Source organism: Terrapene carolina, unplaced genomic scaffold, assembly GCF_002925995.2.
Source record: "Terrapene carolina triunguis isolate 2854851 unplaced genomic scaffold, T_m_triunguis-2.0 Scaffold833, whole genome shotgun sequence".
Lineage (NCBI taxonomy): Eukaryota > Metazoa > Chordata > Testudines > Emydidae > Terrapene > Terrapene triunguis.
This window is the reverse complement of record NW_020665184.1, coordinates 215,985-233,807: the sequence shown is the minus strand read 5'-3', so window position 1 is coordinate 233,807 and position 17,823 is coordinate 215,985. Positions and strand designations below refer to the sequence as shown.

Here is a 17,823-nt window from a genome sequence, read left to right as displayed (position 1 = left end):
AGTGGCGGGTGTGGGAGGGGGTGAAGAGGCACGAGAGGCGGGTGGGGGAGCCTTAGGGGGGTGCGGAGAGGCATGAGAGGTGGGCAGGGAGGTCATGGGGGAACATAAGAACATAAGAATGGCCGTACTCGGTCAGACCAAAGGTCCATCCAGCCCAGTATCCTGTCTACCGACAGTGGCCAATGCCAGGTGCCCCAGAGGGAGTGAACCTAACAGGTAATGATCAAGTGATCGCTCTCCTGCCATCCATCTCCACCCTCTGACAAACAGAGGCTAGGGACACCATTCCTTACCCATCCTGGCTAGTAGCCATTAAAAGGCAGCACGAGCGGCGGGCAGGGCGGCTTTGGGGGAAGAGGAGCAGTGTAGGTGAGGCAAGAGGGAAGAGCAGAACGCAGGAACGGGCCTCAGGGCGGAGCGTTGGTGGGCCGCATCGTGTTTTGGGCTTAGCCTCCCCAGGCCTATTATACCCACTGCTCATGAAGCTTGGGGCTGTAATTTTCGGTGTGGCATGGAGATCTCGAGTTGGCCACTCCTGGATCTAGTGGCCTGTCTGAAGTGTAACTAGCAATGCAATATCTAGGTGCTAGATGTGAGTTTACCTTGAGTTTGTCATCCTGATAGTTGTAGAGAATAGCCCGGATCTCCACCTGCTCATTCCTCACGACTGAGTAGGGCAGCCGGAGGTCGATGAAAAAGTCCTTCATCACTGTTATTTCATAGGGGTCAGCCACACAGATCCCTGCAGTGGGAAAGGACCCCGGGTCAGGATCAATGGGGTTTACGCTTGAATATCGAAACCTGTTTGTTATCGCCTGGATTGTTCCATCTCACGGTGAGGTTTTTAAGGTCCATTGCTGCCTGGAGCCCCTTTTTCCCCCTCATTTGATTTTCTATTGGCTCACTTCAGCAAGCTGGCTGAGTTCCTCACCTTTGGTCTCGGAGAGGCTCACAGCCAGCACCTCCCAGGTAGTGATGGAATCCTTCAGGTAAAAATTCATGGTCTTGGAAGAAATTCTAGAGGAGAGAGAGGCAGAGTTTTAATTTACAGAAGGAAGAAGCTAGGTCTCATGGGCATTCTCAATCCAAGGGTCTAAATCCCAAATCCACCCATCCCAAAATGAGATCGGACATTGAGATCCTAACTAGTTATAGACACGGACTTCAGCAGTGGTTGGACCCACTTATGCCATGCCTTTGGTTTTGGGGCAAAAAATATAGCACGGAACAATGGGCCAGGTCAGTAGAGATTTACTGATTTACACCCGTTGTGGATCTGGTCCCGTGAGAACCGCAGAGCTACACGCTCTTACCCATCTTTGTTTGGCAGCTGGGGCAGCTGTTCCACTTGCCATAACCAACTCTCTGGAAAGTGGCTCCTCGAGGTAATATCTTCATCTTGTAAGAACCCTTCATCAATGTGACCTGGGATGTTAAATCAGAGGTAGTTAGCCGAGCTGTGAAATCCTCAATGCCCTGCATTGAGACTCAATGAGATGGCAGTGATGTCGTGGCATAAACTGTTATGTTTTGATGCCATGTTCTGGGGTTGGAGCACAGATGGGTGGCTAGATGGGGGAAGGTGCCAGCCACCCACATTTGGTTGCCTCTCTCCCCCACAACATCCCAGAGTGACGTGCTCTTCTTCTTTGGCTGCTTCCGCATATGGCGAGCCTCTTCCCGCTGCCCATGCTCTGGGACACGGATCTCACCCAGGGAACATGAGCAGCACCGGCTCGTGTGGCCCAATATTCTTCCACCATCCCTCCTCTGAGTGATATTGAAACCCCAGTACTTGCTTCGTGACAGTTCCAGGTGGAGCTCCCGCTGCCGCTCGTCCCGTATAGTTTTGATATAGTTGCAGCAGTCGAGGAAGGCCTTCTTGCACTCGGCTGTATCCAGGATGTACCCAGCCCGCTTCTCGCAGCTGTGCCCCATGGGGTTCTCGTACATCCCGTCTTCGCAGCATTTCTTCACTGCCTGGTCCTGGTACTCTGCCGCTGAAATGTACAAACCACAAGGTCTCTCCCACTGAGCTTGTTGTGTCGCGCAATGTCTCAGTCCTCTTTACTCTCTAGTAGAGATGGGCAAAAGACAGAGGAGAGCCAAAGCTGGTGAAACTTGCCCCTTCTCCCAGCCCGCACAGAGTGTATGTTACCCCAACATAGACACCCTTACGCTCACACTCACCTACCAGTGCGTCTCACATACCCCCCTTGCGCATCACACCTGAGTTAGGTCCCCTGAAACTGGGGTCCAGATTTTCCCCTGCATCTGAACGGGGATTCAGTTACAGTGCCCTTATCCAGGGCCGGATCCAGGGTTTTTGCCGCCCCAAGCGGCGAAAAAAAATTAAAAAAAAAAATGCTCCACCGCGCTGCTTTCTTCTTCGGCGGCAATTTGGCGGCAGGTCCTTCCCTCCGAGAGGGACCGAGGGACCCGCCGCGGAAGAGCCCGACATGCTGCCCCTTCCCCTTGGCCGCCCCAAGCACCTGCTTGCTGAGCTGGTGCCTGGAGCCGGCCCTGCCCTTATCCCGTAGGTGGATCTTTCCCAGTGATGCATACAGCAGCCTATGGGCTGTTCTAACCTGTGCTTCTAGCATTACGTCCATTGTTCCTACGGGCCTTACCCCAGAAGAGGATTGGCAAAGCAGAATACCCCCTTTCAGTCTCTCCTTGCCTTGTTGTCCTTCCCACCCCCTGAGCAGCTGCCTACACTGGAGATGGAGCAGGGGGGCTGGCACAAAATGTGCATTTGCTGATTTAATGGGGAATTCCCATCCACCAGGGGAGTTGTCCTCTATGGACATAGAATCATAGAATATCAGGGTTGGAAGAGACCTCAGGAGGTCATCTAGTCCAACCCCCTGCTCAAAGCAGGACCAACCCCAACTAAATCATCCCAGCCAGGGCTTTGTCAAGCCGGGCCTTAAAAACCTCTATGGAAGGAGATTCCACCACCTCCCTAGGTAACCCATTCCAGTGCTTCGCCACCCTCCATGACATTGACTGAATGGTTCATGCAAATGAGCATCTGGCCCAGAGTCGAAGCCCGTGTAATCTGCACCGGGAAGGGACAGAAGAGAGATGTGCAGCACGAAAAGCATCAAAAGAAGGGTGCTGGAGTACGCATGGGAAAGTTCCTTCCTCATTTTCACGTAAACCTTCTTCCAGCTCCTTGGAGTGGGCATTAGACCAGCCTAGATCCCCCTACACCTGCTGTTCCAGTGCATCACGCAGACAGCTGCATCAGAACACAGCTAAAACTGAGCTGCTCATCTCCCCCCTTAATCCAACTCCACTTTCCCTAGTCTCGATTACGGCGAGCACCATGCTCCACTGAGTCACCCAGGCATCATCCTCATCTCTCTGGTACAGAGGCAGCGCTTCTCAAACTTTAGCAACCTGAGGACCCCCATTTTGATTTAAAATTTTTTGTGGAGCCCCAAACCCCCTGCTCAGCCCCAGGCCCCACCCCCACTCCACCCCTTCCCCCAAGGCCCCACCCCACCTCTTCCCACCCTTGCCCTTCCTTTTCCCCTGTTCTTTCCACCCCCTCCCCTGAGCACACCCCATCCTCGCTCCTTCCCCTCCCTCCCAGCGCCTCCTGCACGCAGCTGAACAGCTGTTCCCCAGCGTGCAGGAGGCGCTGAGAGGGAAGGGGAGGAGTTGATCAGTGGGGCTCGCGGACCCCCTGGAGTACCCTCGCAGACCCCAGTTTGAGAAATGCTGCACTAGGGGGTCAGGTGCATTGGCATGGGAGGGAATTTTGCCTTCCTCTAAAGCGTCGGATGTTGGTCACTCTTGGGAAGCAGGATATCCACCTTGCTGGACAGATGGTTTGACCAGGGATGACAAATCCTTTCCCCCAGTCTCACTGGTACCTACTTTTGTTTGCCTTAAACTCGATGAGCTGAACAGAGCGACGCTGGCGCTTTGCTGGCTGGGGACACTCTGGATCTGCAGAAAGAGCAGAGAAACAGAAATGAAGCCCTGGACAGAGGGGAGCTGAGTCTCTGTGACCCAACCAGTCCTTAGCCTCCCTGCTGAGTGGGTGGGGATGGCTTTTGTGATGTAACAATCACACACTGCACGTCTATGCCCCTTTCATCCAAGAACCTCAACACATGTTACAAAGGCAAATATCATTATCCCCAATGGGTAGATGGCAAAGCTGAGACACACAGAGGTGAAAGGACGTCCCCCAAAAATCACGCCAATGGCAGAGTCAGAAATGGAATCTAGGCTTCCTGAATCCTGCATCCTACTGCAACCACCTAACCTACCCCACTATCTCCAAGAGCTGGGAACAAAACCCAGGAGTCCTGATTCCCTGTCCCCCTCTAAACTCTAGGCCAAGGGTCGTCAATTATTTTTTGCCAAGGTCCAAATTTCTGAGTCAAGGTGTAGACAGGGTTCAGACTCAGACTAAATAAAAAGATTTCGGGGTCCATTCAAAAGCATCTGGCAGTCTGGATTTGGCCTGTGGTCCGCCTATTGACTACCCCGTTCTAGGCCAAGCCGCCTTCTCTGGACGCTTGTCCACTGGGAGGCAGATTGAAACCATCACAGCACAGACCACCAAGAGGCCGGCTTTCAATTGCCACTGTCCTGGGGCAGGCGAACAAAGACTTGGAGGTGGATGGTTTTGAAACTCTGTTATCAATACCTCGAGCCACCCAGAGATCAGCCAGTCTGTGAAGTTAGTTGCTGAATGGGGAGGTAAGCAAGGAGTTTCAGATCCATGCAGTGATACCTGATCTCGGGGGTGTTGAAATCTTAATGCTGGTCTCCAGGCTCAGTCCAGCATCTGCAAACACACCCTTATTGTCCTTGCCACTGCCAGGTGTGCACCCACTGTCGCTCTTCTCCACGGTGTCCCAGATCTGTGACGAGTGGGCACAGATGATAGGAAATCATTATGAATCATGGTATTTTTGTACCTATATAGGCCTGGACTTCCACAGAGGTCTAATTCCCCTTGGTCCCTTTGGACTCCCAGCCAGAAGGGTCTCAAAGCACTTTACCGGCAGAAGACTAGATTTTGCGCTTTGAATGCTATGGATTAAAAATGCTCTATCTATACAGTGTTTTGTGTCTGGTGCAGGTCGACAGACTTGAGCTAACAGGGCGTGTGCTAGCCCTCTGAAAATAGCCGCATGGACAGTGCCATGAAGTGGTGGCTTAGGCTGGAGCTCAGGCTCTGAAGCCCACCCCCCTTCCTCGGCGCCATCTATATATTTAGAGTGCTAGCAGGAGCCCCATTAATCCACATGTGTCGACTAGGGCTGGGAAGCTTGCTCCCGCTTGCTCCAAAATGCTGTGTAGACGTACCATGTAAGATCATAGCCACCTCTAGCATTGTGTTGGAGTGAGAACTGACTCAGAGGGAGTAAGGCAGTGGTGCTGGAACACTTTTTAGAGTAGGGGAGCTGCGCCTCTTCCTCCCCGTCCATGCCCCCTGCCGCCCCCTAGAGCTGGGGCCGGGAGCAGGACCATGGCTCCGGGAGCGGGGGGATGGGACGGGATAAGGGGGCCAAGGCTGGGGCCACAGCTGGGGATAGATGTGGAGTCCTGGGTGCAGGTCCGGCAGCCGGGACACTTGGCACAGGACCAGGAGCAGGGGGCTGGGCGCGGAGCTGGCAGCTGGGTCCCCAGGCCTGGAGCCCCGCCCCATGTAAAATCTGGGGGTGCTGCAGCACCCCTCACACGCCTAGTTCCCGTGCCTATGGAGGAAGGCCTCCTTCTGAATCACCAAAACTACTTCTTGCAGCTCCCTGGGTTTCCTTTAAAGTCTCCCATTCAAGGACTGAACTGGCCCACCCCTGCTTTGACTGAGTCTGAGGAAGAGCCCACCCCAAGGAGTACGCTCGCAAGTAAAAAATTCTTGCTATTACCAAACAAAATCTCAGCTCAGTACCTTCCACCCTGTAAAACACCACCAGTCACAGCCAATGTCCCGATGTTTTCATGGCCCACCTTTGTTTGCGAAATCTTGTGTTTCTTGTTCAGAACGTAGACTCCCTTGTCCACAGCCACCAGCCCGACACGCGCTCCAGCATCTCCTTCCACTTTGATTTTCATTGAGGACCCTGGCTTGTGGATTCTATTGTCTGCCTCGGTGGCCCCTTTCACCACCAGCTATTTGGAAAAGGGTGAAGCAAGGGGGTTATTTTGTGGCAGAGGGAAGCCATTTACTTCCTTTCTTAGCCAAAAAAAAATAATAGAGTAAATCTGAAGCGGATTCTAGATTCCAAAGGAATCTATTTATAGGCCTTAATTTCTATCTATCTTTCTATTGCATCTCTAAGGAATCTCTTAATTGTGCTATTGACTCAGGAGACGCTGAGAGCTGCATCTGTCCCATTATCCCTAAAAATGACTTTGTGTGTTTCGACTCTCCAGTCATGATTGAATGGTGCCCTGGTCTCCGTTGTGCTAAAGGAGGAGGAAAAAGAAGTCTGAACCTTGAAGCGAGAAGAAAATTGTGGATAATAGTGATGGCTTTATGACAAGTATCGATTTGTATTAACAGGCCTAGACCCAGAGGACCAAATTGAAAATCAACCCACCGTTCCCATGCAGGTGTCCTGGACATCCAACCAGATTGAGTCTGCTACAATCTCTGAATTTCCTATGTGATAGTAAGCCACAATGCGGAATGAAGGGATGAGGTCTGGAGTGATGAGCATGGACATGGTCACCAGAGTTTGTGCAGCCTGCTTGGCCTGTCTTCCAGCACGGATGATCTTCCCTTTATTCAGGATCTAACAGGGAAACATGAGACATGGGTTGTGAAGGACAATGAACCTCATCATGCACCTGGACAAGACCAAGAGACTTGGAATGTTTCAGATATGCATTAAGATCTAGAGTTGATGGAACTGGTTGAGGACTGCAGGACCTGGCTCTGAGGTATGGAGGGTCTGGTATTCAGATACTCTTCAGACTCCCAAATCCAAGCATCATCCAATTTAGGACCATCCCTCATGACTGGAATGGGTTAGACGAGGAACTGGTTGGAGCAAAGGCCTGGGAGTCTGGACCCCTGGATTCTACTTCTGGTTCTGCGTGGGAGTGCGATCTAGTGGTTAGAGCAAAGGACTGTGGGTCAGTGATGGATTTAGAGTTAGTGGGGCCCTGTGAGCGGCTTCATTTTCGGGGGGCCCCCCTTCAGGACCCAGCCAAGAGAAAGAACATTCTTTTTTTCTTCATCCTCCTCCTATATTATAAAGTAATGGAAAGTAAATGAAAATAAAGTGAGGTACCTTGATTGTGGCAGGGGGTTGGGGTGCAGGAAGGGGTGTGGGCTCTGGGCAGGGGTAGGGGTGTGGGAGGAGGGGTGCAGGCTCTGGGAGGAAGTTTGGGTGCGGGGTGCAGGCTCTGGGCTGGGGCAGGGGGTTGGGGGGGCAGGTAGGGGGGCAGCACGGCTCCCAAAGCGACTGGCACCCCCCCCCTCCAGCAGCGGCTCCTAAGCGGGGGAGGAGGGGGGGGTTATCCAAGATAGTTCTGTGCGCCGCTGCCCCCAGGCGCCGCCCCTGCAGCTCCCATTGGCTGCAGTTCCCAGCCAATGGGAGCTGTGGAATCAGCGTGGAGACACCCTCCCTCCCCCCCCCGCCAGGGGCCGCAGGGACATGCCAGCCGCTTCCAGGAGTGAAGCGGCATGGAGGGAGGGAGGCAGAGCGGGCAGGAAGCCACTTCAGCCCTGCTGCTGGCACATCTCTGCGCACCCCTTAGGGGGAGGGGGGCAGCGGGTCTCCGTGCACTGCCCAGGGCAGAGGGAGTGTGTGGAGCTGCCTCCACCCCCGCCAGGGGCACGCAGAGACGTGCCAGCAGCTGGCTGCTTCCTGGAGCGGTGTGGGGTCACCGGCCACGGCATGCAGGCAGCCTGAGCCCTGCTGAGCCGCCGGCTGGGACTCAGGGGCAGGTTGTCAGAGTGTTGTCCTGCATTTTGGGGGCCCCCTGTCATTGACGGCCCCATGCCACCGCACAGTTTGTTTCATGGTAAATCTGCTCCTGCTGTGGGTGCATCTTTCTATGTGCATCTGCCTTACCCCCAGATTCAGACTTTGCAAGGCAATAATGTTTGGGGCGTCTCCTCCAATTTCCCAATTGGGACTTTGGAGCAACGAAAGCAGACTCCTGTTCCCAGATAATCCATCCTCGGTTTATGTTCAACCTGGAGAAGATGACATTGGGGGTTTAGTCAGTGCTGGGTGGCTACTCCAGGCCACGTAGACATGAGTAATAAAGCTTCTATGCAGGGCTTAAATTCAGCCGGGGCTCTCCGGGAAATATTTTCAACCTCCCTTGAGTTTTTATAGCATGCTGGGGGACTCCGGGAAATACTCTATAAGAATGTAAGCCCTGCTTCTGTGTCACTTTGGAGTCTTCAGTGCCTGGATGGAAAAGGAGAACCTACTACCTTGGAGCACAACACTTACCAGGTAGGTGAAGTACATGTTCGTGTTCACAATACTTTGGCTACTAGTTTGCAGGTGGAAGTTCACAAGTAAGTTGTCTCCAGGTTTGATTTCAGTAGAGGTGACTGCCAGATGGAGATAATTTTTAGATCCTCCTTGGGTCTGATAGGCTTCAGCCACCATGGACTTACAGGCCTGGCGGTTCTCTGGGAGGTCCCTACGGTCAGTTTTTACCTGGAAGGTTCGGGGGGGGGGGGGGGAAAAACAGTGTCAGTTAAACTAAATTTGAGCCTGAAAACAGAGTCTTTAACACATCCATCTGGGCCAGATTCTGTTCTCAGTTACACTGGTGTAAGTTCAGAATTGCTTCAGATTTATGTCATTTTCATGAAAAGCAGAGTCTGGACCCTACATCTTTAAATAAATAAAAACTAGTTCATTAAGCCAAGAAAAATTAACGACCTCCAGTCCTTATTCTAATAGCAGCACCTAGTGCTTTTCATGCCTGGCTCTCAGAGAGCTCTACAAAGGAGGTCCCTAGTTTACACAGTGGAAACTGAGGCACAGAGAGGGGAAGTGACATGCTGAAGATCGCACGGCAAACCAGCGGCAAAGCCAGGATTTGAACCCAGGCCTCCTGAGCCCAAGGCACAAAGCTGCATTGCTCCCTTCAGTTATTCTTAGTGTTTCAGAAGTGTCCATTCAGTTTCTTTAGATAGTTTAGTGCTTTGAAAGGCCCAGGAGATTGAAGCCTCTCTAGCCACAGGGCAACCGCAGCATGGACTCTGGCAGGAGAAGCTTCCCCACACGACCCCCCCATCACTATATCTCAGCCCGGCCCCTTCTGGTATTAAGAAGGAAGTTTAGTCTCTACGGCCCAGTCAATCATTGGCTTCTCTGGCGCCCTTTTCCAAGCCCCCAACCAGCCAGCCCTCCATGCTGTTGCATTTTCATTAACCATACAGTCAATTCCTTTAGCTCTTTGCCAGATATCTGTGCATTTCCCACAAGACTCTGCCCCTTGTGAAATCCAAATCACAGGCCGCTGGAAATGACCTGATCTCACCCAGTGTAGGGAGAATGAAGTTCAGGTGCTATGCCAGCCTGAGATGGAAATAATGGTCATACTGAAGCTGCATCACTATTATCCATGAGTTTCCCACGACTGATTTAGGGCTCAGTACAAAGCCCAGGGTGTCGCCCAGAGGGGGCTGCCCAATGGGTGCACGCCTCGTGCCCAGCCTCCCGTGATACCAGAAGGTTACTCACAGTGATGTTTAACTGTGATTTCCCCCCAGGCGTGTTGATAACCAGCTTCGCCGTCCCGTCTCCCTGAGTCAGCCTAGAATCTTGGGAGCCATCCACCTTAACGGGAACGCGGGCCGCTGGCGAGCCATCGGGGTTTGTAACGTAGACCTGAGATCAAGCAGAGACAAAGGGATTACTGCCTAGCGTCGTGCTGGACTAGGTTAGAGATTCTGTGAGTGCATTAAGCAACGGAGACACAGACAGGAGAGAATGATCCCACGGCTGCCCCACCCTCCAATTTCACTGCCTTCTGCAGTTCCGCACTAGCGCCCCCTACTCCCCAGGGCTGTTGATTGCCAATTCTCCCCTTCCTCCACCATTCACCCATTCCCCACCCCTCAACCCTGGCCTCTCCCAAACCTTTCTTCTTACAGCATTTGAACCTCAGGCTGCAACGCAGGAGCAAATATACATTTAGCTGCATCCTGAGGGTATATCTACCCTGCAATCAAAGGGGTGACCACAGCATGTGTAGATAAGATAAGAACCCGGCCCTTTGTCTCCCGTTAATACCCCAAAAAAGGCCCAGATCCAGGCAGAAGAGAGATTACCATGAGTTCAAAGGGCATCCCCGGCTTGAAGTACGTGGCTGTTTTTGTGAAGTGGATCTGATAGGGAGAGGTCACAATGTTAATTCCGGTTCTCTCCGCTTCCACCATGTCGCTGCCTGCAGAGGGAAGCCACAGGATGGGTTAAGAAAAGCTGTTTCAGGACAGATTCTGATCTCATCTTCCCCACTGTCAGTCAGAAATAAAGCTACTGGGGTCACTCTATATTTATGCCATTGTAATTAACAGTAGGATCTGGCCTGGTGTTTCCAAGGTACAAGGGACCTAAGCCATGAAGGGCTTTATAGATCAAAAGCTATGCCCTGAATTGCTCACCAGACTGCGTCAAAACCGTCACAGTAACATAGATCGAGTGGCCGATGAGCTCCCTCAGGTCGATGAAACGGCTCTGCAGCATTGCTCTGGTTAGCTCTGCTTCCCCATTCCCGTCAGTTATCTAGAAAGAGAGAAAGGGTTTCTTAATGTCACATGCACACATGTACGCGCGCAGCTGTCAGCTCCCAAACTTCCATGGGTTTAGGGCAGAGGGCAACTTTCTCCGAATGCCTCAGGTTGGTCTTCTACCCAGAGCCAGAGGATTGCACCCGGAATGGCATAGATTGTAGCCCACTTTGTTATTAGTGTTGGGGGGCGGGCGGCCCTGGTGTCCACAGGTCCCAGCGTACAACTCTGAGCTCTGTAGTCTCTGCTGCTGCCCCTCTGTATTTGGGTGGTGGGGTGACACATCGCAGAGCTACAGATGGTTCACCGGCAACACTTTGGCCACCCCGCCATAGGGAGCAATGGTGCAGTCCCTATGCTGTCCCTTTAACGCCTCTTCTGTGGTGGCTGCAGAGGGAGCTGCATGAAGCAGGCATGGCAGCGAGGGTCCTGGCAGCAGAGAAGCTTGAGCCAATGGACTATTCCCTGAGCCCACAGCCCTATACGGGCGAGTAGCACCTACAGCCAACAGGTGGGAGAGAAGGTGGACAGCTTTTAAGGAGCCACCTACCACTTTATACGTAAGAGCATGTTGGGACTTTGTGCGGGATTATAGGGCGAATCTAGTAGGGACACACAAGTTGGCTCTGCTCCATCTCATGTCCCCACCCCACACTGACCTTGACTACAGCCCTTGGCGGCATTGAAGGTAAATGCCTGATTAAGGTGATGTACACTTGGGGAGGCTCTTAACTACTTCGTGAGTGAGGGCGCATCACTTCCCCAGCATTTCCCCGCCGAGAACGGGCGTTACCTCAATTCTCTTGAGTGACTGGGGGATGCTTTTCTTCTCATCGCCTATCTTCACCCCAAAGAGGACAAAGGCGGTGCCGTGTAAGTCTTTCCCATAGAGGAACCTGAAAGAGGAGGGGATGGGTAAGAAAAGCCCCACGGAAACCTCCTGAGAACCTGTGGTGCTGGCTTCTGGGTTATACCAATGAAATTTCCATCGTGGTCTCTTGAAAGATACCATGTGCCCTTGGTTAAAGGTGGTCCAGTCACAGATCAAACTAAAATAACTCATTTGTTTTCAATTAACCTCTTTCTGATGTGGTAGCTGGAGGTAGTGGCAGAAATAGTAGATGAAGGAACTGAGCTGAAGCCACGGAGTTTGCTTATGGGTCAAGCCAGGTTTCAGTTCCTCACCAGAAGAAACTTTACTTTGGGAGAATAGCTTGCTGAACGTTTCCCCTCTAAACTGTTTTTCGATGGCAAACTGGGTTATTTACCAAACAAAATTTTCTGTAAGAACTGTCTGCTCTCCATAGGGGGAAAAAGAAATCTACTTTTAATTGAAAAATGGAATGCCTGAAAACCCAAAATATTTAAATTTGGAAATGCTGCCATAATGCCTCATGGGAGTTGTAGTTCTGTTGTCTCATGTGCCCATTCTCCTCTCTGGGCCCAGGCCACCCAGCCAGCCAGCATCTCCCATGATGCACCGTGGCCAGGGACTCCCATGATGCACCGCCTCTCCTTCCACTCTACCAGCTCACAGAGACACCCACCTCGCGTTGATATGAATTCTGAGGTCCTCGTTGCCATCTATGTAAAAAAACTTCTCAGATGGCTCCAACGTGACTTCAAAACTCGGTAACACTGGAGAAACGAGAGGGGAAGGAGAGAACGTTGAGTTTATCGGATGGTACAGCTGGTCTATAAAGCCAAATTGAATAAAAAGTCTCCTCTACGATGGGGTCAGGAGGTTAGAGAGAGGAGAGCACTCTGGGATGGATGAAGGACAATAGTGGGGATCCTTACCATACTCTTTAATGTCAAACTGCGCACTGAAGCTCTGCTGTGGGGAATCTTCATACCTAGCCACAATAGTCCAGGTTCCCAAGCTACAGGGGAAAATAAAAAGACGAATGAATGCTCCTAGCACTTATTTTGCTATGTCTGACTGGCCCTCTTCTTTCTCCAGGAAATTTTATTGGCCTGTAATGCTAAATTTAAGCCATGCATTGATCCCAAGATGACTTCAGGTCAATAAAAATGACAGTTCGCCATCTTAGCTTCTGGCAATCTAACATACAGTTGCATATTTTGAGGGGTATTGGGAGCCCAACAAAATCTGCCCTCCTTGGGGCAGGGGTGAAACATGTTGGGTAGGAGGACAAATTCGGACGGGTTCTCCAATCAAAAAGGGTTTGGACATTTATATGGCTCCTAAGAATAAGAACAGTTAATGCTAACAACAATTCTGGAAGGGTTCTTAAACCTCAGGCTTCAGGGCTTACGCCAGTCTCTAAATATCAGGATGACACTGTCATAGGGATATTATCCCACATCTACCTACTTCAGAGGCTCTTACGCTGTCCTCTGGACCATCTGGTGGTACCACTTTTGGCCATAGAATATTGGACTAGATGGATCTTGAGTCTGATCCACTCTGGCAATTCCTATGTCACAATCACTGTGTTATTGGGGATAGATCGCTCTCAATAGGAAAATAGCCACCATGTGTCCACATCTGCTTTAAACACTGCTTAGGAGGTTATTATCTCCAGGAAAGGCCCGTAGGTGAAACAGCTAATGAATCATACAGATAAATCTTCTGTTTCACTGCCTGATCTCTGTAGGTCTTTATTACTAGGGTCCTACCAAATTCATGGTCCATTCTGGTCAATTTCTCAGCCATAGGATTTGAAAATTAGTCAATTTCACGTTTTCAGATGTTTACATCTGAAATTTCACAGTGCTGTAAGGATGGGGTTCCCGACACAAAAGGCAGCTGTGTGGGGGGTGGGGGTCGCAAAGCTGTTGTAGGGGGCGTTGTGGGATTGCCATCCTCACTTCCATGCTGCCTTCATAGCTGGGCTTCCTGCAGCTTCAGGAGGTGCCCGGAGGTGGGTCTGATCCCCCGCCGAGAGTGGCTGGGCAGGAGAAGAGTAAGTCCTGTTCCTCCCCAGCCCTGGGGACTAGTAGCTGGAGCCTGGGGAGCCCCCTGCCCTGCCCCTCTCCTTCCCCTCCAATAGCTAGATTTCATAGGGGAGGGCTTATTTCACAGTCCGTGGCACGTTTTTCACAGCCATGACTTTGGTAGGGCCCTATTTATTACATATGTATATGGTGACATTTAGGGCAACTTACCTGATAATTTCAGGTAAGTGATGATTCATTGGGAAGATCCCGACTTTGCTGGGTGACGATACAGATTCCCTCTTCACAATAATGCCCTCAGGTGTCTGGCAAGTAAAATCAGGTCAGAGTTTAGAGATGTCAGAAAACATTGTGAATTGTTCTGCCCAATACGATCATGTGGTTTTAATTTGTGGGTTTCCTAATAAAAGATTCTGAGGTTTATAAATCAGCATGTAACAGTCAGTTGCTTTGGCTGATGTGATGCAGAGACCCCTTGGAAAAGGACCCCCGTTCATAGATTCATAGATTCTAGGACTGTAAGGGACCTCGAGAGGTCATCGAGTCCAGTCCCCTGCCTTCATGGCAGGACCAAATACTGTCTAGACCATCCCTGATAGACATTTATCTAACCTACTCTTAAATATCTCCAGAGATGCAAATAACTCTTACCTCAGACCTGACAAACTTACTACACCAAACACACGTCTTGCAGGGTGTTTATCCTTGAGGGATAACATGTATGGTATCTACAGAAAGCTTGCAACCTATCAAGACTCAATCATTGCAAGATTGCTCAGCACCCACCAGGCACAGATGTCTGGAGGTTTGGGGGAGGGCGTAATATGCACTTCACGGACATGTCATGAAAAAAATGTAAAAATAAGAGAAACATAATATATAAATAATTATTATAATATAATTATAAATATATTTTGAAACAAAAACACATTTGAAACAAAACATGGATGCTTTCTCAAAACAACTTTTTCCACTTTGAAAATATTTTTTTTGCAGAAATTTTGTCAAAATCATATCAACGTTGTGGAAAATTTTGCTCTTTGTCAAAATGGCATTTTCTTGTGGAAAACTGTTTCACCAAAGACCAGATCTATTCGTAGCTTCCACTTCAGACCCGTGCTGGCTGCACAGCTCCCTTATCGATAACCTTTCCACCCTCCCAAAGTGCTCCCAAAACCTTGCTCCAATGCTACACACAACATCTCCAACTGAACCATGAAACCTCCCAAACAGCACAGCTGCCCCTCCGGAACCATAGAACTTTCCTAGTCAATGACAGAAGGAAACTTTCCACGCATTAGGTTTACAAGGTGAGGCTTCAATCAGCTATTAACTCATCTCCTATCCTTACCATGTTTTTATAGGTTTGCAGTGTTGTTGTAGCTGTGTTGGTCCCAGGATGAGACACAAGGTGGGTGAAGTTATATCTTTTATTCTGTTGATGGAAGAGAAACTTTCCAGACACACAGACCTGAAGAAGAGCTCTGTGGAGCTCAAAGCTCATCTCTTTCCACCAACAGAAGTTGGTCTAATAAAAGATATTATCCCACCCACCTTGTCTGTCTCACGTTGCTGCTGGAGTGTTTACATTCAGCGATGCTAGTTAAAACAGTTATGTTTACAAAACTCAATTCTTACACCTAGCCATTGTGATGAAGGGACAGGAAAATGTCTTACATGAAATTCAACAATAACTGGTTTTGACACTGGTTCCAGTTGATGACCCACAGAGAAGATTCGACAATAGACTGAAAAAAAATTCAGAAGGCAAATTAATGGTTTATTGCTCTGCCAGGCCCTTTGGTTGGTTTATTTCACTTTAAGCAGAGCACAATCTGAGATATCCTGAGTATACAGGTTAAAATATAGGAAACAAAAGGTAGGATGGAATTAATAGGCAGTGTGTTTAAAACAAACAAAAGGAAAAACTTTGCCACACAACACATGGTCAACTTGTGGAACTCATTGCCATGGTATGTTGTGTGAAGGCCAAAAGTATAACTGGGTTCAACAAAGAATGAGCTAATTTCATGGAAGATTGACCATCTTGGCTAACAGCCATTGGAGGATCTGCTCCAAGTGTCCCTAGACCCTCACTAGGGACTGGGACTTGACAACGGAAGATGGATCACTCGAAATTGCCCTGTTCTGTTCATTCTGATGAGGGCTTTGTGACTACATGCTTCTGCGCCATGAGGAGTTAGACTGAGATCAAAAGATTCTATTTCCCATAGGCCACAGAACAGCTGTGAAATGTAACGGCTGTGTCACTACCAACCTAAAATGGAACTGAAAAATAATTCTGAAGTGATGGGGTCCGTATCCCATTCCCATCCAGGTCCAATCTGTCTATGGTGCTTATATGGCCCCCCTTTCTGTAATATATGGGTGCCGCACAATCTTTAATGTGTTTATCTTCACAACACATCTGCAAAGCAGGGCAGTGCTTTTATCCCCATTGTTCAGATAGGGGAACTGAGGTACAGAGAGGGTAGGCAACTTGCCCAAGGTCACACACAGTTTGTGGAAGAACAGGAACTTGACCACCAATCTTCCAAGACTTAGACTAGTTCCCTAACCACTTGACCATGCTTCCTCTCTTCCCCCATCGATATCGAAAGCTCTGAAGACTCAATGGAAAAGTCTTGAGGCATCATTCACTAATGTTTTGTACCTTGTGTCCAGAGTTGAGTGAATGATTTTTTTTTTTTTGGTTCAGTGGCCAAACTGAAAAATCCCCCCAAATTTTTGTTCCGGATCAACACGAAACGGAAGTTTGTTTGTTTTTTCTTGCCAAAACAAAAAATGATTATCTATTATGATAGGGCAATGCCCTTGCATGAAGTGTATTATGACTGGTAAACATTTTGTTTTGGGTCAAACAAAATGTTTTATTTTGTTGAGTTTTCTGGTGGTTTTTACTTAAAAGCAAATTTAGCTGAATTTCTAAATGGAACATCATTTCCAAACAAAACGTCAAAATGTTGTATTTCAAAAACATCACAATGAATCATTTTGACTTTAAAAAAAATCATCTTTTTTCAGCCAAAACTATTCTCCAAAATCAACCTGAATTTGTGAACAGTTTTGGTCAACCCAAAACTGATTTGTTTGGAGCATAAACTATTTGTCTGAAAAATGTCACGCAGCTCTACTTGTGTTATCATTTACCCCAGGGCAGAGTGGAGTAGAATGCTACCTCTAGCATGAGTGGAGAGTTCTGTTTTGGGAGTGATGTAGGTCTTATTTGCACAGGTGTGACTGATGACCCAAGGTGCAAGGCAGCAGATGATCAGGTGTGAAGATATGACCGTTCCCTTGCATGGAGTGTACTGCAAATGGTCAAGTACCAATGAATGGTAACATACTCCTGGAGATGGGGACTTAAGAAGCCACTAATGAAATGCAGAAGAATTAAAACCAGATGAGAGACACAATAATCTCCACAATATGCAACCTGCAGCCCTGCTGTAGATCTAAAATGAAGTCAGTGCACCCAATGGCCAAAAGGGGTCAGAAGAAGGCAGTACCTGTAGATCCAGGTGTGTAGATGGTTTTATCTGTCTGGATGAAGATGTAGCCACTGTGGAAGGTGACCAGAACCACTTTCTCCAAGTTGAATTGTGGGCTTCTGGCTTGGATAGCCACATACTGTTTGCCATCTTTCTTTATGTCTTTGGTAGAAACCTGAGTGAACATAAGATTATTCAGCAACAGAGGGTCCTGTGGCACCTTTAACACTAACAGAAGTGTTGGGAGCATAAGCTTTCGTGGGTAAGAACCTCACTTCTTCAGATGCAAGAAGTGAGGTTCTTACCCACGAAAGCTTATGCTCCCAATACTTCTGTTAGTCTTAAAGGTGCCACAGGACCCTCTGTTGCTTTTTACAGATTCAGACTAACACGGCTACCCCTCTGATACATAAGATTATTCAGTGTGGAGTTATTGGTTCAGCAGGTCAATAGTCACAATGTATAAGGTATCCATGCTGGAACAGTGAAACTCCATCATAAATCATGTTAGCAATCCTTACAAAAGTTACAAAGCTCCATGAGAAACACTATGTCATAAATTTCCCCTTGATCCATCTATCTCAGGGGCGGGCAAACTTTTTGGCTTGAGGGCCGCATCGGGTTTTGGAAATTATATGGAGGGCCTGT

General features: G+C 49.3%; 1 protein-coding gene across 2 annotated transcripts in view; it reads right to left on the bottom strand.

Moving 5' to 3' along the window:
* The window catches only part of LOC112109580 (venom factor-like), a 54,870-nt gene that overhangs the window by 32,686 nt on the left and 4,361 nt on the right, over positions 1-17,823 (bottom strand). For both annotated transcript variants that reach the window (XM_026660649.1, XM_029913715.1), the window contains exons 3-20: positions 17,194-17,350; positions 15,341-15,411; positions 13,874-13,968; positions 12,542-12,624; positions 12,289-12,379; positions 11,535-11,637; positions 10,616-10,736; positions 10,283-10,398; positions 9,693-9,839; positions 8,445-8,657; positions 6,573-6,767; positions 5,980-6,141; positions 4,757-4,886; positions 3,889-3,960; positions 1,800-2,000; positions 1,314-1,425; positions 932-1,017; positions 603-742 (exon numbers count right to left, since the gene is read on the bottom strand). In XM_026660649.1, the coding sequence (XP_026516434.1) occupies positions 603-742; positions 932-1,017; positions 1,314-1,425; positions 1,800-2,000; positions 3,889-3,960; positions 4,757-4,886; positions 5,980-6,141; positions 6,573-6,767; positions 8,445-8,657; positions 9,693-9,839; positions 10,283-10,398; positions 10,616-10,736; positions 11,535-11,637; positions 12,289-12,379; positions 12,542-12,624; positions 13,874-13,968; positions 15,341-15,411; positions 17,194-17,350 (2,295 nt within the window). The remainder of the gene's footprint in view (positions 1-602; positions 743-931; positions 1,018-1,313; positions 1,426-1,799; positions 2,001-3,888; positions 3,961-4,756; positions 4,887-5,979; positions 6,142-6,572; positions 6,768-8,444; positions 8,658-9,692; positions 9,840-10,282; positions 10,399-10,615; positions 10,737-11,534; positions 11,638-12,288; positions 12,380-12,541; positions 12,625-13,873; positions 13,969-15,340; positions 15,412-17,193; positions 17,351-17,823) is intronic.